This window comes from Trachypithecus francoisi, unplaced genomic scaffold (genome assembly GCF_009764315.1).
Source record: "Trachypithecus francoisi isolate TF-2019V2 unplaced genomic scaffold, Tfra_2.0 Lachesis_group21, whole genome shotgun sequence".
Classification (NCBI taxonomy): domain Eukaryota; kingdom Metazoa; phylum Chordata; class Mammalia; order Primates; family Cercopithecidae; genus Trachypithecus; species Trachypithecus francoisi.
In genome coordinates this window covers 29,102,038-29,127,071 of record NW_022681467.1, presented here as the reverse complement: position 1 = coordinate 29,127,071, position 25,034 = coordinate 29,102,038, and the positions used below count along the sequence as shown (strand labels likewise).

The following is a 25,034-nucleotide window of genomic DNA, read 5'->3' as shown; positions in this document are numbered from 1 at the left end:
AAGACCAGCCTGGCCAACATGGTGAAACCCCATCTCTACTAAAAATACAGAAGCAGCCAGGCGTGGTGGCGGGTGCCTGTAATCCCAGCTACCAGGAGGCTGAGGTAAGAGAACTGCTTGAAGGAGGTTGCAATGAGCCAAGATCGTGCCACTGCATTCCAGCCTGGGCAACAGAGCAAGACTCCATTTCAAAACAAAAAAAACAAAAAAAAAGAACTCATTTCACAGTTAGACTTTCTTGATGAAGCTAACTGTACCCAAGCTCCTCATATGTCAGTCATCACAGACCAGTGGCACTTTTTGGAGTTATTATAATTCACATTTTGCATATTACATTTATTTAGGATATGAATTATACTGTCATTCTATACTAAAATGGACAATAAACATAGAAATAAACATGAAATAAACACATAAATGGCACTAAAATATACTATTTAAATCAGGTTGACAGTGCTCTCAGAAACCTGATAGAAGAAAACATGTATCCATGAAGAGCTAAACCTAGAATGACAATATAACTTATCATCCAGATTGCCTTCATTGTTGAGAATGAGGGAAGTGCTAGTAACAACTATAACAGGATACAGGCATAAACTGGACTGTCTACGGCAAATCAAAAAATATGGTCCCCAGAGCTAATCCGTGATACAAAAGGTGGGAAAGGTGAGTAGTGGTCATGCACAGTTATGTTTAAATGACTCCAGCAAGATCTGTATCTTGGCTCAGCAACCACTGGCTCACAACTGCAGCTCCCTCTGTACTCTATGCTTCTCGCCTGCACACGTGTAGACTCACTAATGGATGAGGTATGGCTTGGGTGTAAACTTTAGCTAAGACTCCAAAAGTCTTTCTCCCTGTCTGAAAGTCACACTGGGACTATCTGCAAATGTTCAGAAAGTAAGGGAGACCAGAAGGTTAGCTTTGTCTGTTTTTGGAAGTTGTTTTTTTTTTTTTTTTTTCTTTTTTGAGAGGGAGTCTCACTCTGTCGCCCAGGCTGGAGTGCAGTGGTGCAATCTCAACTCACTGCAAGCTCCGCCTCCCGGGTTCACACCATTCTCTCGCCTCAGCCTCCCGAGTAGCTGGGACTACAGGCACTCGCCACCACACCTGGCTAATTTTTTGTATTTTTAGTAGAGATGGGGTTTCACCGTGTTAACCAGGATGGTTTCGATCCCTTGACCTTGTGATCCGCCCACCTCAGCCTCCCAAAGTGCTGGGATTACTGGCGTGAGTCACTGCGTCTGGCCTGTTTTTGGAGTTTTTACAAAAGGAATCATACTAATACTGTAACTCTACGTACATGTTGATGCCTTGTTGTGCTAGATATTCCACCTAATGGTGGTATTCCATGATTGGCTCCAGAGCTGCTGCTGTGGGTGGGGTAGGGAAAGGGAAGCCTTTAGCTCCCACTGTTTGGACATACTGTATTAATTCTGGGTTTGCCTCGAGTTTTCCTTACAGTTTTTTAGAGACTGATAATAGCTGCCTTCGATGGAACATGCTAGGTCTGTCGTAAGAGACTTGTTCTCCGTGGTGAACATTTGGGAACTCAAGAGTGCGTGGGAAAACAGTCTGATCACAGATGGCCTGTCACTCAGCTATGCCTTTGGATAGGGCACCTTCTCAGTTATTGGGTGAATGTGCTGGAACATTTTGAGGGGAATAACTGAGGCCTGCTGGATGTACTCTGGATTGCTGCTGCTTCGGACTCGGAAAGGCAAGGGGGGACAACCTAGTGTGGTACAGTAAATCCTTTTGTGGGAGGCCACCAGACTATGGAGGATTGAGTGGTATTGTCCTGAATGGTGGGCTGGGAACAGGAGGAAGGAAGGTAAGGTAAACACTTTCAAGGCTACTGTGAGAAATAAAGGTGATGACACAAGAGTGCCTAGTACATACATCCAGCCAGGCTGAATTTGACAACCAAACACTCTTTGACCAACACCTAGCACACATATATGTAGAGAGTTAAAGACAGAACAAAATCACAAATATTCTCATTCTCCACAAAGAAGAATTCACATTTTTTGAACATGCCAGGTACCAGTCTGGGCACAGTGGCTCAGGCCTGAAGTCCTGGTGTTTTGGGAGGCTGAGGCAGGAAGATCGCTTGAGGCCAGGAGTCCAAGGCCAGCATGGGCAACACAGCGAGACCCTGTCTATACAAAACAAAACCCACCCCCCGCCACCCACCAAAACATGCCAGGGGCTTCATATATTTTCTCACTTCCTCTTCATAATCACCTGAGTCTCCCTAAATCCACAATGAAACACCACCTTTCTTTCTTTCTTTTTCTTTTTTTTTTTGAGATGGAGTCTTGCTCAGTAGCCCAGGCTGGAGTGCAGTGGTGTGATCTTGGCTTACTGCAAGCTCCGCCTCCTGGGTTCATTCATGCCATTCTCCTGCCTCAGCCTCCTGAGTAGCTGGGACTACAGGTGCCCACCACCACACCCAGCATGGTGTATTTTTATTTTTAGTGGAGAGGGGTTTCACCATTTTAGCCAGGATGGTATCGATCTCCTGACCTCGTGATCTGCCCGCCTTGGCCTCCCAAAGTGCTGGGATTACAGGTGTGAGCCACCGCGCCTGGCCGAGCACCACCTTTCTTTAAAGTCAAGTAGAAAAAGCCTTCTGTGACATACTCATGGGCTCTAAAGGCTGACATTTACTCTGGGTTCCCCGCAGACTCTCCCCTTACCATTGCTGAGAGAATCTGTACTCCCAGGGCTGTGTTGCCTGGAGACCAACTCAGTCCCCGTTTTCCTCAGCTCTGTGTTTTCATTGTACCGTCTTTTCCAATAGTTGAGTTCTTCACGATCTGATTCCTGACAGCGCCGCAGAACTGCCATGGAGCGCCTTGTTTTCTCTACCATTTCCATAATGCAATTCAGCGCCTGAGTCAGAGAGGGGGCCAGGCAAAGATGAGATGAGAACATCCAAACAACCAACACTGTAAATCAGGCCAACGCAGTATGAGGAATTCAGGTTCCTTAAAGTACAGGTTTAGGACTATCAAGTTTACATTTAAAACCCTTTAATGCTATCTGTTTCTCCATCAGCCAGGAAGGACATTGGTGTTGAGGCTGACATACCTATCAAGGACAGTAACTACCAGGGCTTCCAGTGTTTGGACAGAACCTCAGATGGATGGCCTCCTGGCCAACTGTCTACGGTTTCATGTTGCTGCAGCATTTGTTGTATCCCTGGGGTCTGCAGCACTCTGTAAGTTTGCTGTGGCTGAATCATAAAATAAGGTATACACAGATTTCTAACAGAAATCTGTTACAGATGAGGAAGGCTGTTATCTTTCAGAATGCAAAATAATTTTAGAATATAACAATTTTGGGCGGTTGAACTACCTAGAAGTTTGTTACTGACCTGTGTTCTAAAACTACGAAACATGAATATGTGAGCTAAAAAACAATTCTCTTTACTACAGAAGGAGCAGAATTGAAAAAAATAAAAAGAAAGTTTCTTTTGATAAAAATTTAACAAATAACAAATGAATTCTGTCTTGCTATGTTGCCCAGACTAGACTTCAAGTCTTGGCTCCTGGGCTTAAGAGATACTCCTGCTTAGCTTCCCGAGTAGCTGGGACTACAGGGATATGCCACTGCACCTGGCTACAAACCTTTGTTTTTAACCATTATACTACATGACTTTATTTGGTTTCTGACCTGAAATGATCATCCCCCATCACAAAGATTAGGGAGTGACTCTAATTCTTTAGCTGAGGGAGTAGTAGCTAAACCAACTTTAATTAAAAGCAAAGGATGCCATGGCTGTGGTTATGTTCACTTCAAATATACATGTTCCTTTAATTATTGGTAGCATTAAGAATCAAAAGTAGGCTGAGTGCAGTGGCTCACAGCTGTAATCTCAGCACTCTGGGAGGCTGAGGTGGGGAGATCACTTGAGGTCAGGAGTTTGAGACGAGCCTGGCCAACATGGCCAAACCCTGTCTCTACTAAAAATACAAAAATTAGCTGGGCGTGGTGGCATACACCTGTAATCCCAGCTACTCTGGAGGCTGAGGCAGGAGAATTGCTTGAACCCAGGAGGTGGAAGTTGCAATGAGCTGAGAGCGCACCACTGTACTCCATCCTGGGCAACAGAGCGAGACTCCTGTTTCAAAAAAAAGTAATAAAGAATTAGGGACATTACACACTACAAGATTCTTACATGGTCAAGATGTTTCCATTCATCAGCCCATTCCCTTTCTGTCAAACGATGATCTACCAATTCATCTTGATAGCCTCCATTTAGACCTATTAGAAATTAGAGATTAAATTCAAAGATAGCAAGAAAAACACAATAGAAGCAAATTCTACCAAGTAAATACACACATATTCATCATTACTTTGAACACACTATTAAGGCAATGATTCACAATGGGGTGGGGGACCCACAAAATGACAATATAACCAACAAAGGATCACTATTCAGATTATATTTAAAAAACCCCAACAAATCAATTGTAAAACACAAAATAGGCTGGGCGCGGTGGCTCAAGCCTGTAATCCCAGCACTTTGGGAGGCCGAGACGGGCGGATCATGAGGTCAGGAGATCGAGATCATCCTGGCTAACCCGGTGAAACCCCGTCTCTACTAAAAAATACAAAAAACTAGCCGGGCGACGTGGCGGGCGCCTGTAGTCCCAGCTACTCGGGAGGCTGAGGCAGGAGAATGGCGTAAACCCGGGAGGCGGAGCTTGCAGTGAGCTGAGATCCGGCCACTGCACTCCAGCCTGGGCGACAGAGCGAGACTCCGTCTCAAAAAAAAAAAACACAAAATAGCCCTAAAGAAAAAGAGGTAAAAGAAATAAACAGGCATGTCATACATAGCATTTAACACCTAACATATTGGAAAAAATTAAAATGTCAGATAATATCAAGTGTTGGCAAGGATGTGGTTCAATGCGAGTAATTAACCACTAAAACCAGAGTGTCTACTGGTACAAACACTTGGAAACCGCTTAACATTATCAGTAACTTAAAAAAAATTTTTTTTGAGGGGGGACAGTTTTGATATATACTGAAATTTCCAGGAATGGAACAACTGTGTGAATTAAAGGTATACCAATAAGAATTGTCTACTATTTTGAAGAACTCAAATCATATACAGCAACAGTGTCTTTGAGTCATTAACACAACACCCCTGTTACCAGTCTGAATTTATAGGCATAATATTCATAGTGACTATGTATCAGTGTGAGAATCTGTTTATTTCAGTATATATTGAGTTCCTCATGATCTGTACAATCTGTCAAAAAATGTAGTAATAAGAGCCAGGTGTGGTGGGGCATGCCTATAGTCCCAGCCACTCAGGAGGCTGACACAGGCAGATCACTTGAGCCCAGGAGTCCAGCCTGGGCAATATAGTGAGACCCCACACCTAGTTTTTGGCATACTTTTTTCTCAAGTCAAACTGGCAAAAAATGTGCAGAAAAAACCATTAGCAAGTCAGCTTTTTTTCCCTGCACTGTGCTATTTCCAGTCAAAGCAAGTCAGTTTTCCCTTGACAGAGTCTCACTCTGTCACCAGGCTGGAGTGCAGCAGCGTGATCTTGGCTCACTGCAACCTCTGCTTCCTGGGTTCACGCCCTTCTTCTGCCTCAGCCTCCCGAGTAGCTGGGACTATAGGCGCCCGCCACCACGCCTGGCTAATTTTTTGTATTTTTAGTAGAGACGAGATTTCACCATGTTAGCCAAGATGGTCTCGATCTCATGACCTCATGATCCGCCTGCCTAGGCCTCCTAAAGTGCTGGGATTACAGGTGTGACCCACCACACCCAATCCCCACAAGCAGTTTTTAATAGATAAAAGAGAGGCATAGGAGTAACAGGGGTTGAACACTAGGATTGGTATCATAACATACTGCTAGTACATCTAAGCCTTGGGCATAAGACAATTGGGGTCTGAATTTTGTCTCTGCCAATTATCAGCTATGTGATTTTGGCCATAGTTCTTTCATCTTTCATCTATAAAAAGGGGATAACAATTGCCTGGGACTCCTGTGAGGATTAAATGAGATAATGTACGTACAATACAATCTAAGTGGTAGCTACAACTCAGTAAATGTTGGCTCTGAGAACACCATAGCTGCTACAGCCTTCCCTATTCAGCTACTATCCCACTACATGATGTCAGGGGCCCCAGTGTGGCCAATTGTCTGAAAGGTGCTAGTGAGCCTAAATAAGAGGAAGTCAGGGCAAATGTGTTGCACTTTCTTACTCAACAAGGTACAAATGGAATTTAGGGAAACCCTGGAAGCTGATAGCCCTTTCGTTCCCTGCTCTAACAGATGCTCAGCAGTTATACTCCAAAAAACCTTATACTGAAAATGTGTACGAGTACATGACAAAATACTCTGTCCAAAACTAGAAGAGGTTTGTTAAGGTTTCTTTTCTGTTTCTTCCTAAATTTAATGGTTTCTGAGCACCCATGTACCAGGCACTCCAAATGGAACAACAACCCAGCACAGGGGGTGGTGTTATTTCCATTTAGAAATTACTCTTCTGAGGCTCAGAGAGCCCAAGCAACTTGCATGAGATCACACAGCTAGTTAGGATGCAGAGCTGAGATTTCGAGATGCCTTACCTCCTGACCTGAATGTCCATGCACTTTCACCTCCAAGGTGAAATCTTGCATCTTTCTCGCTTAATTTTAAAAACTTTTTTTTTGTTGTTGTTATGTTGAGGCAGGGTCTCATTCTGTTGCCCAGGAGGGGAGTGTAGTGGCACCATCACGGCTCATTGCAGTCTTGACCTCTTGGGCTCATACAATCCTCCTGACTCATTTTTTTGCTTTGTTTTTTAGTTTTTGTTTTTGTTTTTGTTTTTTTTGGAGATGGAGTCTTGCTCTGTCGCCCAGGCTCGAGTGCAGTGGTGTGATCTTGGCTCACTGCAAGCTCTGCCTCCTGGGTTCACGCCATTCTCCTGCCTCAGCCTCCTGAGTAGCTGGGACTACAGGTGCCTGCCACCATGCCCGGTTAATTTTTGTATTTTTAGTAGAGATGGGGTTTCACCGTGTTAGCCAGGATGGTCTCAATCTCCTGACCTCATGATCCACCTGCCTTGGCCTCCCAAAGCGCTAGGATTACAGTTGTGAGCCACCACGCCCAGCCCCTCCTGCCTCATTTTTAATTTTTGTTGTTGTAGAGATGAGGTCTCCCTATGTTGCCCATGCTGGTATCAAACTTCTGGCCTCAAGTGATCCTCCTGCCTTGGCCTCCCAAAGTGCTGGGATTATAGGCATGAGCCACTGAGCTTGGCCTAATTTTTAAAAGATTTATAGAATAACTGCAAAAGGAGCACAGAGAATTCTCACATATCTTCAAACAGTTTTCAAATGTTAACATCTCCTTTGCTTTTTCATTCTCTTTTTCTGAATCATTTGAGAATAGGCGATACCCCTTTATTATTTTTTAGACAGGTCTCACTCTGTCACCCAGACTGAATGCAGTAGCAGGATCATGGCTCAATGTAGCTTTGACTTCCTGGTCTCAAGTGATCCTCCCTCCACAGCCTCCCTAGTAGCTGCGACCACAGGCGCATGCCACCAAACCTGGCTAGTTTTTAAAAATTTTTTGTAGAGACAGAGTCTCACCATGTTGCCCAGACTGGCTTCAAGTGATCCTTCCACCTCAGCTGGGATTACAGACACCAGTCACCACACCCAGCTGTACTTCTATCATGTCAGAGCAACAAGGTATCAAATAAGATTAATATCAAATAAGATCAACTATGATTCTAATAGTCTATGTATAATACTGTTTTATCCAATCAGTGGGAAAAAGCAATCATGATATTATTTGACTTGATCATTGAGTTGGAAAGAAATCCAAGAATCCAGTCTGAATTTACCATGCTGCTTAGGTTGCTTACCGAGACTGTGGTGTCTATCACGAACTTCTCGATGCTCTAGCATCTTGTTGGGTTCCCGATACAGGTGAGAAGTTGCAATATCCTCTAACGTGTAATGCTGAAGAGGCGGAGGGGTAGGATGGAATTGGCCCCCGGGATTCATTAGGGGCACAGTGAGAGCAGGACTGTGCCGAGGAGCAGGGCTGATGGTACATACTCTCTTGGCAGGAGGCTCAGGAGCGATTGTATCTCTATCAAAACTATTCTCTTCTCTCCTGTAGAAGAAGCAGAAGTACATATTTGATCCTGTCAACAAGTGTTCATGCGGACCTTTCCTGAGAACCTAATGTGTGTTAGCTATTTTGCTATATACTGGCATAAACAGGAAGACTCTAAGGAAAGGTGTGACATGAGGCATGAACTGAACTGTCTTCAGGGGCCAGGCACCTCATATAAATTGCTGACTTATACCAGCATGAAAAAGGTCAAATCCATCCATAACCAGACAGAAACATTAACCCTCATAAAGCAAAGGAGAGACTAAGGAGATGACAGCCTTTTTCTGAGTTATGGGTTCAACAATACTTAGGAAAGTATTAAGGTCAAATTTGTTACTGTGGAGGTGAGTTACTGGAAAGAAACTACATGGGAGGAAAAAGGCTCAAACAACAAATCCAATTGCATCTTTTTTTTTTTTTTTTTTAAAGCCAGTCAAATTAACCCTGGGTTGGCCGGGCGCGGTGGCTCAAGCCTGTAATCCCAGCACTTTGGGAGGCCGAGACGGGCGGATCGCGAGGTCAGGAGATCGAGACCATCCTGGCTAACACGGTGAAACCCCGTCTCTACTAAAAATACAAAAAAACTAGCCGGGCGAGATGGCGGGCGCCTGTAGTCCCAGCTACTCGGGAGGCTGAGGCAGGAGAATGGCGTAAACCCGGGAGGCGGAGCTTGCAGTGAGCTGAGATCCGGCCACTGCACTCCAGTCCGGGCAACAGAGCGAGACTCCACCTCAAAAAAAAAAAAAAAAAAAAAAAATAACCCTGGGTCTAATTGTGTAGTGGCAGGGTTTTTAGTCACTCAGATCCAACTGTAGTAAATTTTCTACCTTTATTTATTTATTTATTTATTATTTATTTATTTATTTTTTGAGTTAGAGTCTCGCTCTGCCGCCCAGGCTGGAGTGCAGTGGCGGGATCTCAGCTCACTTCAGCTCACCGCAAGCTCCGCCTCCCGGGCTCACGCCATTCTCCTGCCTCAGCCTCCCGAGTAGCTGGGACTACAGGCGCCTGCCACCACGCCCGGCTAGTGTTTTTTTTTTGTATTTTTTAGTAGACGGGGTTTCACCGTGTTAGCCAGGATAGTCTCGATCTCCTGACCTCGTGATCCACCCGTCTCGGCCTCCCAAAGTGTTGGGATTACAGGCTTGAGCCACCGCGCCCGGCCTATTTTTTTTTACTTAAAAAAAAAAAAGTCATTAAAGCCTATCCACTATTGTTAAAATATTGCCTTCTTTGATAACCTATAGAATATTTTGATAGCCACTCATAGGGAGTCTTCTAAAATAAATTTATATTAATTTCAATCTCAGTAAAGGTGAGCCATTGGCAAATATTAATAATTAATTGCTGGCCGGGCGTGGTGGCTCAAGCCTGTAATCCCAGCACTTTGGGAGGCCGAGACGGGTGGATCACGAGGTCAGGAGATCAAGACCATCCTGGCTAACACGGTGAAACCCCGTCTCTACTAAAAAATACAAAAACTAGCCGGGCGAGGTAGCGGGCGCCTGTAGTCCCAGCTACTGCGGGAGGCTGAGGCAGGAGAATGGCGTGAACCCGGGAGGCGGAGCTTGCAGTGAGCTGAGATCCGGCCACTGCACTCCAGCCTGGGGGACAGAGCGAGACTCCGTTTCAAAAAAAAAGAGAAAAAAAAAAGAAAAAAAATAATTAATTGCTATACTTTTTCAAAACTTCTCTTATCAGAAAAAAATGCATTTGACATAAAAGGCATTTGGCAGATTGTATTGCTGTCTTTCTTTCTTTTCTTTTTTTTTTCTTTTTCAATTCTTTCTACAAACAGCATCCAAGAAAAGGCAGAACTGTATTCCTGAGGCTTCTGGAACAGTCGATCCCATAAATTCTCTGGAGTAGAGTTTCTTACTGGGTGTGTAGGCATCTGAGGAGTTTCTGAAAAATATTCATGCCTGGAAGCTACTCCCATAGGTTTTAGATGTATTCTGCAGCGAGGTATTGGAATAAAGCAAAAATAACCATAGAAAGTCTGAGACATTGGGCTGGGCATGGTGGCTCACACCTGTAATCTCAGTACTTTGGGAGGTCGAGGCGGGCAGATCTCTTGAGCTCACAAATTTGAGACCAGCCTGGGAAACATGGTAAAACCCCATCTCTCCAAAAACAAACAAACAAACAAATAAAAATTAGCTGGTCATGGTGGCACGTGCCTGTAGTCCCAGATACTCGGGAGGCCTCTGAGGTGGGAGGATCGTTTGAGCTCAGGAGGCGGAGGCTTCAGTGAGCAAAGATTGTGCCACTGTGCTCCAGTCTAGGCAATAGAGCCAGACAGACCTTGTCTCAAAAAAAGGCTGAGACATTACACCACAGCAATCAAATTCTCTTTATTTTATAAGCAAAGGGGTAGGCCAGTGTGGTTCCAGGAAGGCAAGGACAGCAAAGCTCATCTGCTCACCTCTCTGGACTGGGCCTCTTCCCATTTCCGTGTACTTCCATGAGCAGCTCTGACGAATCAGCAGGCGATGCAATGCTTGTGTTGAGCAGAAGGTGTTCGTGCTGAGCGAGGTACTGGGATGGGGTCTGCTTGGCTGCCCGAGCGCAGTGCAGCAGTTCTCGCTGCAGCAGGGGAAGGTTGGCCTTGAAAGGAAGAGGCAGTTTTTCCAGTGTTGGGCCCTACACAAGAGGGCTCAGCACCTCAAAGGGCTTTCACAAAGCAGGTGATACAAGATAAAAGTCTTTCTCTCCTTGGCAGTCTGATTTTCATATGCTTCTTCTGTGAGTCAATGATATCTCTTATATTGCACCTGAATTATTGGTTCAGTTGTCTCTTGCCCAAATCAGATGTAAATCTGCTTAAGGAAGAGACTGCACCTTATTTACCTTTGCAGCCTACTATACAGTCAAAGCTCAATAAAGGGTTGTTAAACATAGTAATTTTAAAACATACACTTCTGAAGACTTTAGTGAGAGAATTATTACTGCCTATGTGGGAGTCATTCCAAGCCCTGGTTTCTCTCTTCTGAACCCCAACTCATCTCTGATAGCACTACTCAACCTTACTTCATGTTCTGTATAAAAGCTGCCACGGAATTCTGGAAACTGATTATTCTAAAACATGGGAGTTTGAAAAGGAGCACTGGGAGTGATATAAAATGTAAAAAGATAATTCATGGCCGGGTGGGGTGGCTCACGCTTGTAATCCCAGCACTTTGGGAGGTCAAGGCGGGCGGATCACGAGGTCTGGAGATGGAGACCATCCTGGCTAACACAGTGAAACCCCGTCTGTACTAAAAATACAAAAAATTAGCCGGGTGTGGTAGCGGGTGCCTGTAGTCCCAGCTACTCAGGAGGCTGAGGCAGGAAAAGGGCATGAACCCGGGAGGTGGAGCTTGCAGTGAGCTGAGATTGCACCACTGCACTCCAGCCTGGGCGGCAGAGCAAGACTCCGTCTCAAAAAAAAAAAAAAAAAAAAGATAATTCATTAGTAGATATTTTTCTCTCTCATACTTAGAAAACCTGTAATAGGAACAAATCACATTTTAAAACCCTATACGTCTTTTAAAGCTGAGAACTTGATTTCCTTCATACACAGAATTTACTTTTCCCATTTTTATCAAAAAAACCATAAAGCAGAAATTGTATTTTTCTCACCAAATTTAAAAGCAATGCAGGCTGAGCTCATAAGCAAAGGCTTAATCCCAAGGGACAGATGAGCAAGTGAAAGGAGAGTTTTAATACATGCAAGTAGCCATCCCTTCACTGAGGGTTAATTTAGCAGGCACCATAATTAGTGACTGTTTTAAAGCAGAAATAAATTGACAAAACCCTAAATGCTAGCCAAAAAGCTGCCATAACAACCTACCTCATGCTGTTTTCCAAAATAACAAGAGTTAAGAATAGGGAATTTGACTAAATAAAACTCTTTTAAAGTCCGTTCTATAACCTCAATCTTGTTGCAACTGTAAAAACTTAATTGAAAAAAACACCATGTCAGATCTTGACACTGGTGACATGTGTCCCATGATGAATAAAAAACATGCTAATTATTTCCTATTAACACAAATTTCACAAATCTTTCTTGATTCTAGAGTCTTGGGGAAATAATCGTCTACCAGCTCTGACATACATAAAGGAGACCAAGATAGAACCAGCACAGCTGTTTCAGGGCTCAAAAAGGCACCCCAGGCTGCTCAGAGCAGCCGAGGCTTCAATGCCATTAGAACTGAGCAATGATACAGGCTGTGCACCCTAGACCGATGCATTTTCCTGTGCTCCAATATAAGGTTTTAAAAAACTGGTATCAGTACTTTAGTAAGATAACCCATCTGTCTGATGCTATTACACTTTCTTAGGAAATGAAAATAAGGTAAAAGAAAGTAAAAGAGGCATATTTATTTGACCAGATAGTAAATATTACAGGCTTTGTTAAGCGGCAAAATTAGGTGCCGGGCGCAGTGGCTCACACCTTTAACCCCAGCACTTTGGGAGGCCAAGGAGGGCGGATCACAAGGTCAGGAGTTTGAGACCAGCCTGGCCAATGTAGTGAAACCCCATCTCTACTATAAATACAAAAATTAGCCAGGTGTTGTGGCCCATGCCTGTAGTCCCAGCTACTCGGGAGGCTGAGGCAGAAGAATTGTTTGAACTCGGGAGGCAGAGGTTGTAGAGCCGAGATCGCGCCACTGCACTCCACCCTAGATGACAGAGCAGAGATCGCGCCACTGCACTCCACCCTAGATGACAGAGCAAGATTTTGTCTCCAAAAAAAAAAAAAAGAGGCAAAATTAAAGGTATTATAGAAATAAAAGACAGAAAACAAATTTCCATAAATATTGACAAAATTCAAAATACAGTAACAACTGAATATAGTTTTTCTGTAAAATGATTCTAATCAAATCAACACCAGAGAAAACCAAATCCAGGTGCACAGACATTAGTGGGACATGTGGTGAAATATGAATAAAGTCTATAGATAACAGTGTTGTATGAATGTTACTTTCCTGATTTGATATCTGTATTCAAGTATTTAGACGTATAATGTCTGCAGCTTACTTTTCTTGAGACAGAGTCTTGTTCTGCCACCCAGGCTGGAGTGCAGCGGCACAATCTTGGCTTACTGCAACCTCCGCCTCCCAGGTTCAAGCAATTCTCCTGCCTCTGCCTCCTGAGCAGTTGGGACTACAGGCATGTGCTAATTTTTTCTATTTTTAGTAAAGACAGGGTTTCATCATGTTAGTCAGGATGGTCTCTAACTCCTGACTTCAAGTAATCTGCCTGCTTCGGCCTCCCAATGTGCTCGGATTACAGGCGTGAGCCACCACACCCAGCCTTGCAGCTTACTCTTAAATATTTCTTTTTTTATTCTTTTTTTTTTTTTTTAATTTTATTTTTGAGGATGTCTCACTCTGTCACCCAGGCTGGGATGCAGTGGCAGAATGTCAGCTTACTGCATCCTCTGCCTCTCAGGTTCAAGCGATTCTCCTGCCTCAGCCTCCCAACTAGCTGGGACTACAAGCATGTGCCACCACACCTGGCTAATTGTTTTTCTATTTTTTTGGAGAGACGGGGGTTTCACCATGTTGGCCAGTCTGGTCTTGAACTCCTGAGTTCATGCAATCCATCTGCCTTGGCCTCCCAAAGTGCTGGGGTTACAGGTGTGTGCCACCGTTTGAAAGGATTATGTTCCATATAAATATAACACGGCCTCATTTCATTTATCATGTAAGCATGATAATGCAAAACAATCTCTCCAAACGTTATGCTCCATAGAACATTATTGCAGAAGACATCTTTAGAAACTAGACTATCTGGGGCTTGGGGAGACACAGTGTATTCCTATATCCTCTCCTGACCTTACAGTAAATCTAAACTGCAAAAGCCTTGCCTTTTGTAGGACAGCCTCTTCTCAGATAACACCCTCCACACTCTGACTATACCCAAAAGATTAGTGACCAGTTATTTCTTCTGCTAGGAGCTCAGCCTCCCTTCCACCCTGACACTTCCAGCCCAAGCACCTCCTATTCTCTCCTATGCTAGCTACTTCTGTGTGTTACCAGCAGTGTCTTGCACACAGACTACAACTTAAGGCTTTTGCAATTCTCATCTCATTAAAACTGAGGTTTATCTGTTGACTGCACTCAGACCTCTCTACCAGCCCAAAATAAATATCTAAAAATGTGGTACGCGGCTCCGATTTAAATCACATAACAGGGATGAGCAGAATTTGCAGAAATATTGAAGATAAATTATATTCAGTAATTATCTTATCAAATTACCTTGAGAAATGGAATCACAAAAGGACGAAGGGGAAAGTTTGTGGCTTCTTGGAGCTTACAGTGGAATTCCTCGATTGTCACTGTTGAGTTCTGAAAAGATAAACAACCTTGTTCAACTTCCAAAACTGAACTTCCAAAACTTAGTGCCAAATTCTTTTTTTTTTTTTTTAATGTTATTTACGTATTTATTTATTTATCTGAGATGGAATCTCGCTCTGTTGCCCAGGCCAGAGCGCAGTGGCGCGGTCTCAGCTCACGGTAACCTCCACCTCCTGTGATCTCCTGACGGTAAACTCCTGACTTTGTGATCTGCTTGCCTTGGCCTCCTAAAGTGGTGGGATTACAAGGGAGAGCCACCGCACCCTGCCTTTTTATTTTTGTTTTTTAAATGTTTAGTAGAGACGTGGTCTCGCTATGTTGTCCAGGCTGGTCCTGAACTCCTGAGCTCAAGCTATCTTCCTGCCTCAGCCTCCCAAAGTGTTGGGATTACAGGTGTGAGCCACCGTGCTCAGCTGCTGAAGTCTTTTAAATCGTAAGAAAAAGGATAACTGGCCGGGCGCAGTGGCTCAAGCCTGTAATCCCAGCACTTTGGGAGGCCGAGATGGGCGGATCACGAGGTCAGGAGATCGAGACCATCCTGGCTAACATGGTGAAACCCCGTCTCTACTAAAAACTACAAAAAACTAGCCGGGCGAGGTGGCGACGCCTGTAGTCCCAGCTACCCGGGAGGCTGAGACAGGAGAATGGCGTGAACCCGGGAGGTGGAGCTTGCAGTGAGCTGAGAACCGGCCACAGCACTCCAGCCTGGGTGACAGAGCGACACTCCGTCTCAAAAGAAAAAAGAAAAAAAAAAAGAAAAAGGATAACTGCAGAAACATTATCAGGAACTCAGATGCCTGGCAAAGGTAAACCACACTGGTTTCTTATGACAGAAATTCACCCTCCTTGATTCCCTTCACCACCACCCCAAATCCAAATTCTCCCCTTTGCCAAGCAGCCTAGGTTGCAGAATAGGATACTGCCTTTCTCACCACCCATGAAGAGAGGCACTCAGGTCCCTGATATTGAGAGGTTCATTGCAAGTCACTTCAGGGACAGGGAATCAAGCTTACAATGTTTCCTGTTATACAGATACTGATTTGGCCTAGGATGTCAGCTTAAAGACATTTTGGACTCAATAACCCAGTGTCACACTTTTATAAAAGTTCTTTTCTTTTTCAAGTTCTGCTCCCTACCTCCTGGCATAACTTCCCCCAAATCTTCAAAATAGAAAAAAAACAACAACAACAAAAACAAAAAAAACAACAGATGCAAAAGCAAAAGAAAAAAAATAGTTGCCTTCTACCTTCAAGTGGCCTGTATGTGTTATGCATATAAATAACTCCCAACAGGCAAACCTTCACTAGTAAGTTATTACTGTTCTCTAAAAGAGTGCACGTCCTCTGTGTTTTCTCAAAAGTCTAGGCCTCAAATTAGGAATGAGACTTAGCAACTCTGCGAAGGGGAATGAACAAATAAAAATATTTTCTTCAAAGTTCACACAATATTTGTATTTCAATTCCTAATAACACTGTATGATAGCAAATTAAAACAAACGAATAAAACAAAATGTGGGGATTATTCTGAATCCCTGCCTGCTCCCCTGAAAGAGCTATTACCATTTCTAGGAATTTACTTTTAGAAACTTTACAAGTGTTCAAAAACATAGTATATAACTATGTAACATGCAACTTACCCCCACACTATCTCAATATATTTTCCTAACCAAAAAAAAAGGGGGGGCCGGGTGCGGTGGCTCAACCCTGTAATCCCAGCACTTTGGGAGGCCGAGACGGACGGATCACGAGGTCAGGAGATCGAGACCATCCTGGCGAACACGGTGAAACCCCGTCTCTACTAAAAACTACAAAAAACTAGCCGGGAGAGGTGGCGGGCCCCTGTGGTCCCAGCTACTCGGGAGGGTGAGGCCGGAGAATGGCGTGAACCTGGGAGGCGGAGCTTGCAGTGAGCTGAGATCTGGCCACTGCACTCCAGCCTCGGCGACAGAGCGAGACTCCGTCTCAAAAAAAAAAAAAAAAGGAAAATACATAGATCTACCAACAGGAAGCTACATTAAAATTACAAGAGTCGTGTATGCTTATGCAGGGAGTGGGGAGAGGAGATTTGTATGCATTAAGGCAGAAAAGGTATCTACAATACTGCTAAGTGAAAAACCAGAAACAGAACATTATATTTTCTAAGAATCCACTTACAAAAATAACACACATACATATTATATCATATATTTAATGCCTGGAAGAATAATCACAATAACAGTTATTTCTGAGTATGCAATTATGTTGGATTTTCCAAATATATCATATTTATTATTTGGTAAAAATTAAGATATTTTCCTTCAGGGAAAAGGGGTATGTCTAATTTAAACATATTAAAGGAAAATGTTTGAACACTTTCCCACATTTCATACCAAAAAAAATTATTTTAAAGTTAACTGTGTATCTGTTTTAAGTATATGACATTTGCACAATACAGCCAAAGAAACGTGTAATTCTGGTAATCAGGAAGAAAAACTAAGTGTAAGAGAACAATACTCTTTTATACCTACTGCAAGGGAAGCAATCAGGTCTTGAAAAGCAAACACAAATAGATTAAATGTATGGAAGCCCTACATGAATGATTTCAAGTATACTTTTGGGTAGACAAGGGGAAAGGATGGATTGTGTGACACAGAGAAATTGTGAGTTAGGCCAAAGAAATGGACTCAGGGCTACATACACAGTAGATGTAGGGCAGTCCTGCAGGACAGGGATAAAGACTTTCCTCCTTCAGCTAGTTTATTAAACCATATTTTATATTAAGAGCATAATTGTTTGTTTCTTCCCCTCAAAGATCTCATAGTCTAGTGGGAAAAGAGGCAACTAAGCTATTCATTATAGTATGATGGAGGTACACATGTATAGGACACTACTGACTCACAGAGAAGACATATTTGCTTAAAATTTTTTTTTCCCCAGAGATACGGTCTAGCTCTGTCACTTAGGCTGGAGTGCAGTGGCATGATTATAGTGCACTGCAACCTTGAACTCCTGGCCTTAAATAGTCTTCCCACGTTGGTCTCCAGAACAGCTCAACCAGCTAATTTGTTTTTTTTTTTTTTTTTTTGAGACGGAGTCTCACTCTGTCGCCCAGGCTGGAGTGCAGTGGCACAATCTAGGCTCACTGAAAGCTCTGCCTCCCGAGTTCACACCATTCTCCTGCCTCAGCCTTCCGAGTAGCTGTGACTACAGGCACCCGCCACCATGTCTGGCTAATTTTTTGTATTTTTTAGTAGTTGTGACTACAGGCACCCGCCACCATGTCTGGCTAATTTTTTGTATTTTTAGTACAGACCGGGTTTCACCGTGTTAGGCAGGATGATCTCCATCTCCTGACCTCGTGGTCTGCCTGCCTTGGCCTCCCAAAGTGTTGGCGTGAGCCATTGCGCCCGGCCAATTTTTTAATTTTTTTTTTGTAGAGGAAGGAATCACACTACGTTCCCCAGGCTGGTCTTAACCTCCTGGTCTCAAGTCCGCCTGGGCTTTCCAAATTCTGGGATTATGGGTGTTACCCACACCTGGCCAGAGAAGATATATTTGAATCAAACCTAGGGGGACAAGGAGTTCTGTACAGCAGTTTGTCCTTGAGGAAATCAAAATGCAGCTTGGGGAAAGATGTGTCAGAGCAGAGAGAAGAATGTTGAGAGGTAAGATGTTGGCGGAATCTGGTCTCTGGACTTCAAGGGCAACATTTATACTCCAATGTATCCTCTAGTCTGCTTCCTCCAATGCTTACATCTTTTTTTTTTTTTGAGACAGAGTCTTGTTTTGTCACCCATGCTGGAGTGCAGTGGTGTGATCTCAGCTCACTGCAACCTCAGCTTCCCGGGTTCAAGTGATTCTTGTGCCTCAGCCTTCCAAGTAGCTGGGATTACAGGTGTGCACTGCCACTCCTGGCTAATCTCTGTATTTTCAGTAGAGACAGGATTTCACTATGTTGGCCAGGTTGATCTCGAACTCTTGACCTCAAGTGATCCTCCCAACTTGGCCTCCCAAAGGGTTACAATCTCAAAAGTAGGAAACTAACATTGGTACAATGGTACAATGTACTTATAGTTCCTTTTTTTTTTTTTTTTTTTTTTTTTTGAGACGGAGTCTCGCTCTGCCGCCCAGGCTGGAGTGCAGTGGCCAGATCTCAGCTCACTGCAAGCTCCGCCTCTCAGGTTTAGGCCATTCTCCTGCCTCAGCCTCCTGAGTAGCTGGGACTACAGGCGCCCGCCATGTCGCCCGGCTAGTTTTTTTTTTTTTTTGTATTTTTTGTTTAGTAGAGACGGGGTTTCACCGTGTTAGCCAGGATGGTCTCGATCTCCTGACCTCGTGATCCGCCCGTCTCGGCCTCCCAAAGTGCTGGGATTACAGGCTTGAGCCACTGTGCCCGGCCCAACGTACTTATAGTTCTATACCATTTTGCCATATGTGTATTTTCATGTAACCACCACTGACCAAAATAAAGAAATATAGAAACCTTGTCTATCTTTATCTTCCTGGTTTACAATAAAAATTGGCAATTATTTCCTCTACATATACTGACAACCATATCAGGCAAAGTAATTTTTGCTGCCAATGCCAAATATAATTTAGAAAACTCAGGAGAAGGAAAGTTAGTTAGCTAGTTACCTATGTATGTATGTATGCATGTATGTATGTATGTATCTACTCACCTACCTACCTACCTACCTACAGAGGTGGAGTATTGCTTTGTCACCCAGGCAGGAGTGTAGTGGTGTGATCATGGCTCACAGCAGCCTTGAACTCCTGGGCTTAAGTGATCCTTCTGCCTCAACTTCCTGAGTAGCTGAGACTATAGCATACTCCACTGTGCCGGCTAAGGAAAGTTTATTTATTTATCTATATTTTTACTCTTAAACTCTTAACATTTTCTGCATACCCTGGTCTGGGATATATCAGAAAAACAGAAAACCTCGGGAATTCACTGCTTATGCAGTCCCTTAGGTCCCACGAGTGAATTTGCTGTCTTCTGTCTACCTTTAAGAGTCTTTTTTTTTTTTCTTAAAGGCCTGCTTGTAAGGTTGGGCCATTTAAACAGAAACAAAAAAAGATGGGTCTTGCTCTGTCCCCCAGGCTCACAATCCACCTGCCTTAGCCTCCTAAGTAGCTGGGACTACAGACGCCCTCCACTACACTTGGCGAAGAGTCTAATTATTTTTGTTTTATATGTAATGTCCATGGCTTTTTGCTATTTATCAGGGGGAATAGGAAGAAGTTTGTCTTTCTACCTTCCCTCTGAACCAGAATGAGACTTGATTTTTAATGATAACATCCTATTCCATAACAGATAAACTGTACTTTACGCAGGGTTTTACAGACCTTTTAGTTAGCTTCAATGGGGGAGGGGGTACTTAATGTTGAACTGATTATCTTGGTGTATATTGTTTATTATTTTCTTAGGATGAATGGTACCAGAAACATTGCCAAACTATCCTCCAGAAAGTACATTCTCCAAATAAGTAAGTGAAGCACAAAACATTTACCATTACCTTGAAGTGGAAATTGCCCATGCTTGCTTCCTGGTATAGTTAGGGACTCTCAGTACTTTACTTCTTATACGCCATGGACACAGAATGCAGACAGGTGAACTCCAGCTACTAAATTATGTGGCCTTTATTTTTAGAGATGGGGATCTGGCTATGTTATCCAGGCTGGCCTCAAACTCCTGGGCCCAAGTGATCCTCCTGCCTCAGCCTCCTGAGTAGCTGTGACTACAGGAACACACCACCACACATATGAAACCACAATTCCACTGTTGCATGCAATGCTTCCACACATGTATAAGAATGTTCATAGGAACATTATTTGTAATGGCCCTGTACTAAAAAGAGTTAACCTAGTAGGCCTAAAACTGCTAGCCTTAGAAAGGCCTGCTTACAAGGTTGGGCCATTGGCTGGCAACGAGGACCCCGGATGGTAAACAGTTTCCTACACTGATATAAAACTTTTCTTAACTCAAGAGGTGGCAGCAACCCACATGTCAATTGAGGGATTAACAGATCAATAAAATGTGATATAGATATAAAATGAAATATTATTTAGCCTTAAAAAGGAAGGAAATTCTGACATATGCGATGACATGGATAAACCCTGAGGACATTAAGCTAAGTGAAATAGGCTAGTCACAAAAAGACAAATACTGTATGATTCTACTTTTATGAGGTACTTAGAGTAGTTAAATCCACAGAGACAGAGAGTAGACTGGTAATTGCCAGGGTCTAGGGACAGAGGGGAATGGGGTGTTATTGTTTAATTGGTGCAATTTTGCAAGATGAAAAGTTTTGGAAATGGATGGTGATGATGGTTGTATAATAATATGAATATACTTATTGTCACTAAACTGTAAACCTAAAAATAGTTAATATAGTAAATTTCATCATAATTCAAAAAAGCAATTGTATAAATTCCTTAACCCTGTGATGCTCATAGGCTCTAAGTACACAATGGCGAACAGGGACACATGGTGAACAGGAAAAACAATATGAATGTACTTAAGACCACTGAACTGTGTACTTCTATAATGTATATTTTACTATGGAAAAAAACAGTTAACCCAAGTGTGGCCATTTAAAATAAACAATTGGACATACCTACATATACCTTTCATAACTAAAAAAAAATTCAAATTTTTTTTGTAAATGATTTTTTTTTTTTTTTGAGATGGAGTCTTGCTCTGTAGCCCAGGCTGGAATGCAGTGGTGCAATCTTGGCTCCCTGAAAGCTCTGCTTCCCGGGTTCACGCCATTCTCCTGCCTCAGCCTCCCTCCTGAGTAGCTGAGACTACAGGCTAATTTTTTGTAATTTTAACAAAGATGGGGTTTCACCGTGTTAGCCAGGATGATCTCGATCTCCTGACCTCGTGATACGCCCACCACAAAAGAATTTTTGACATTTTTACTTTTAGGCTTGAAATTATTTTTAAGAATAGATAATACTTAAAGTAATTTGTTGCTGGAATCATCATAACATTTTGATGTCTGCTTTGTTCTCAATTATGTTCAAGCTCATTTTGACATTTAACTCCAATGACCTTACTCTGGATCCAGTAAGATTTTTCTATAGTAGTCTAAAATTTGAGTAACAAACAGGTTTAAAATAAAAAAGAACTAAACTTCCCTAACTGATGAGGGTGACCATGTGTAGAGTGGTTCTGAGAACAGTATGGTTCATGCTAAACATGGGTTTTCCTTCTAAGAGGGTAAAATTTGGCAGGTGCTAGGCAAAGAGTGCCTATGTGACCAGGCCCCAACACAAACCTTGGTGTTGAGTCTGTAATAGGCTTCCCTTGACAGAAACATTGCATGTATGTTGCTGTATTTTTGTTGCTAAGGAAAGGGAACTCTGTGTTACCATTCAGGAGAGGGAGAAAGCATAAGGAAACCTGACGATGGGTTCCTCCAGACTCCGCCTGTGTCTCTGTTTTATGATCTCACTATGTTCTCCTTACTATGCCTCTGTAATAGAGCTTAGCTGTGAGCACAACTGTATGTGAAGTCCTGTGACTCCTTCTGGCAAATCTCCAAACATGGGGTTGATGCTGGAGACCCCAAAACTGCCCCAAATTACAAATGACTTAAATGTAAAGGTATAAATTGTGGGGGTATTCCTACGATATGACACTATATAGCAATGAAAATAAACTACAGTCATACGTAATAAAGACTAAACCTCACAAATGACGAAAAAGTCATTTATTGCATTTTGCCTTGTATGAAAGTTGTTCCTTTCATAATAGACTGAGAAATTTTTTAAATTCATGTTTTGAGATAGGGTCTCACGCTGTCACCTAGGCTGGAAGTGCAGTGGTGCAAACACAGCTTTCCTGGGCCCAAGGAATCCTCCCACCTCAGCCTACTGAGTAGCTAGGACCATAGGCATGAGCCACTACACTCAGCTAACTTTAAAAAAATCCTTTGGTAGAGACAGTCTCACTATGTACCCAGGCTGGTCTTGAACTCCTGCATCCAAGCAATTCTCCCACCTTGGCTTCCCAAAGTGCTAGAATCACAGGCGTGAGCCACCACACCCAGCCTTAGACTAATAAATTTTTTAAGGCAGTAATTGTTAAACTGTTTGGTCTCAGAATTGCTCTAATTTATATGGATTACATTTATTGACATTACCATATCAGAAATTAAAGCTGAGAATTTAATTAAAATAAAAAATAACTATACTGGTCCAGACTGAGGTGTGATTTTTAATATCTGTATTTTCCAAAAGAAATGCAGTAAGAAGAGTAGCACGGTTTTATCATTTTGTCAGTCTCTTTAATATGTAGCATAATAGAAAGTCTCTTTAATATCTAGCGTAATAGAAGCCAGTTGTATTCTGTCTACTTTTGCATTTAGTTTACTGCTATGTTATGAAAATAGTTTTCACCTTCTGTATCTCCAGAAAGGATCCTGGAGAATCTTCGGGGTCCCTAGATTTACACTTAGAGAGCTGCAGCTTCAAGGATTAGTGCTGTGATTCATCTTTTTTTTAATTTATTTTATTTATTTATTTATTTTTTTTGAGACGGAGTCTCACTCTGTCGCCCAGGCTGGAGTGCAGTGGCCGGACCTCAGCTTACTGCAAGCTCCGCCTCCCAGGTTTACGCAATTCTCCTGCCTCAGCCTCCCGAGTAGCTGGGACTACAGGCGCCCGCCACCTCGCCTGGCTAGTTTTTTTTTTTTTGTATTTTTTAGTAGAGACAGAGTTTCACCATGTTAGCCAGGATGGTCTCGATCTCCTGACCTCATGATCCGCCTGTCTCGGCCTCCCAAAGTGCTGGGATTACAGGCTTGAGCCACCGCGCCCGGCCGATTCATCTTTTTATCCCATATAAAGGGGTTAACTTACACAAAGGAACACAGAATGCTTTTACTGGAGGTAAATCTTAAAGAATTCAATTAGAAACACTGGGAACTGGCAGTACTTCCCCTATAAACACTGAGAATAAAACCCCACCCAATTGTCGATATCAGAAAATCACTCCTTTATGCCACAGGTTCACCACGTGCAGTATAGAAAGAAAGAAAAATTATATGTACCTTGCAAATTCTTAAGCAAGTTTATATGCACAAGGAGCTGAACAATGCAATACCTTTGATACTATTTATTTAGGCCATGTAACTTGTAATTTTAGAAATCATTATTTTGAAAATTAAACTTGTTACTTCTCTACTCTCCTTGGTTTGGAAACAATGCACTAAGCACTGAATATATTAAATTACAAAACCTTGCATTAACTTGGTTGGACACCAGTGGGCCTGTTGAGATCAGTTTTAGGAAAAATCCAAAGTTGCTTACTGGAATTAAATCAACATCTTAAATAACAAGTAAACATTATCGATTGTTTATTTGATAAGCATTGATATAAAATCCACAATTAAACATCATGTCTGTAATCTCAGCACTTTGGGAAGCTGAGGCAGGCAGACTGCTTGAGGCTAGGAGTTTGAGACCAGCCTGACAAGATAGGGACATTCCGTCTCTATGAAAATATAAAAATTAGCTGGGCATGGTGGCATGCACATGTAGTCCCAACTACTCAGGAGGCTGTGGCAAGACAAATGCTTAAACCTGGAAGGTCAAGGCTGAAGTGAGCTGTGTTCGTACCATCTTCCTCCAGGCTAGGTGACAGAGTGAGACCCTGTCTCAAAAAGAAAAGAAGGGAACGGAAGGGAAGGGAAGGGAAGGGAGGGGAGGGGAGGGGAAAGGAAAGGAAAGAGGAAAGGAAAGGAAAGAGGAAAGGGAAGGAAAGAGGAAAGGGAAGGAAAGAGGAAAGGGAAGGAAAGAGGAAAGGGAAGGAAAGAGGAAAGGGAAGGAAAAAGGAAAGGGAAGGGAAGGGAAAGAAAAGGAAGGAAGGAAAGTGAAGGAAGGAAGGAAGGAAGGAAGGAAGGAAGGAAGGAAAGAAAGAACCTATATTTAAACAGTTTTATACAAGTTATTCAATAACTAGTCTAGTCTGTAGCATTTGCCATATTACTATGGGTTTGAAAATGAGCAGAAATATCTAGAACTTCTCTGCTGGGTTTGGACCTGAACCACATACTCGGGCAGCTGAGAACAACAGTGAGGCTGTACTTACCACCAGTGCAAGAACAAGAGTCCGCACCTTCTCCCCAATCTCAGGGGAGATGTCATTTCCAAACTGTTGCAGAGTGGTAAGAAAGCGTTTCAACTTGCTGAGCTGTCGAGCACCACAGGTGGCTGGCAACTGCTGATTTGTGAGTGCAGATGATGTGGAGGAGGCAGGACCATTGCTGAATCTCTGTGGTGGTGATGGGGCACCATTCAGGGTAGGAGGAGAATGGTTGATTCCATTGCTTACTAAAAGAAAGCCAAAATGAAAGACTCAGGTTACGTGCAAAACAAGGGGACGTTTGTTCATTTTTTTCTTGTTTGTGTTCTCCTTCATGTGTTCATTTGAATTTTGTAAAGTACATGTTATAAAAGTATGCAAAACTGGTTCTGTCCTCAATGAGATTGCTGTCAGATAAAAATGGTAACAGAGTAACAGTGAAGTGTAAAAAGAAAGCAGAGTGCTCCGAGAGC

At 42.9% G+C, this 25,034-nt stretch overlaps 1 protein-coding gene across 2 annotated transcripts in view; it reads right to left on the bottom strand.

Moving 5' to 3' along the window:
* CBFA2T2 (CBFA2/RUNX1 partner transcriptional co-repressor 2) overlaps window positions 1-25,034 on the bottom strand; it is a 161,434-nt gene that overhangs the window by 15,715 nt on the left and 120,685 nt on the right. For both annotated transcript variants that reach the window (XM_033186119.1, XM_033186120.1), the window contains exons 3-8: window positions 24,568-24,809; window positions 14,392-14,481; window positions 10,572-10,753; window positions 7,890-8,143; window positions 4,187-4,272; window positions 2,703-2,898 (exon numbers count right to left, since the gene is read on the bottom strand). In XM_033186119.1, the coding sequence (XP_033042010.1) occupies window positions 2,703-2,898; window positions 4,187-4,272; window positions 7,890-8,143; window positions 10,572-10,753; window positions 14,392-14,481; window positions 24,568-24,809 (1,050 nt within the window). The remainder of the gene's footprint in view (window positions 1-2,702; window positions 2,899-4,186; window positions 4,273-7,889; window positions 8,144-10,571; window positions 10,754-14,391; window positions 14,482-24,567; window positions 24,810-25,034) is intronic.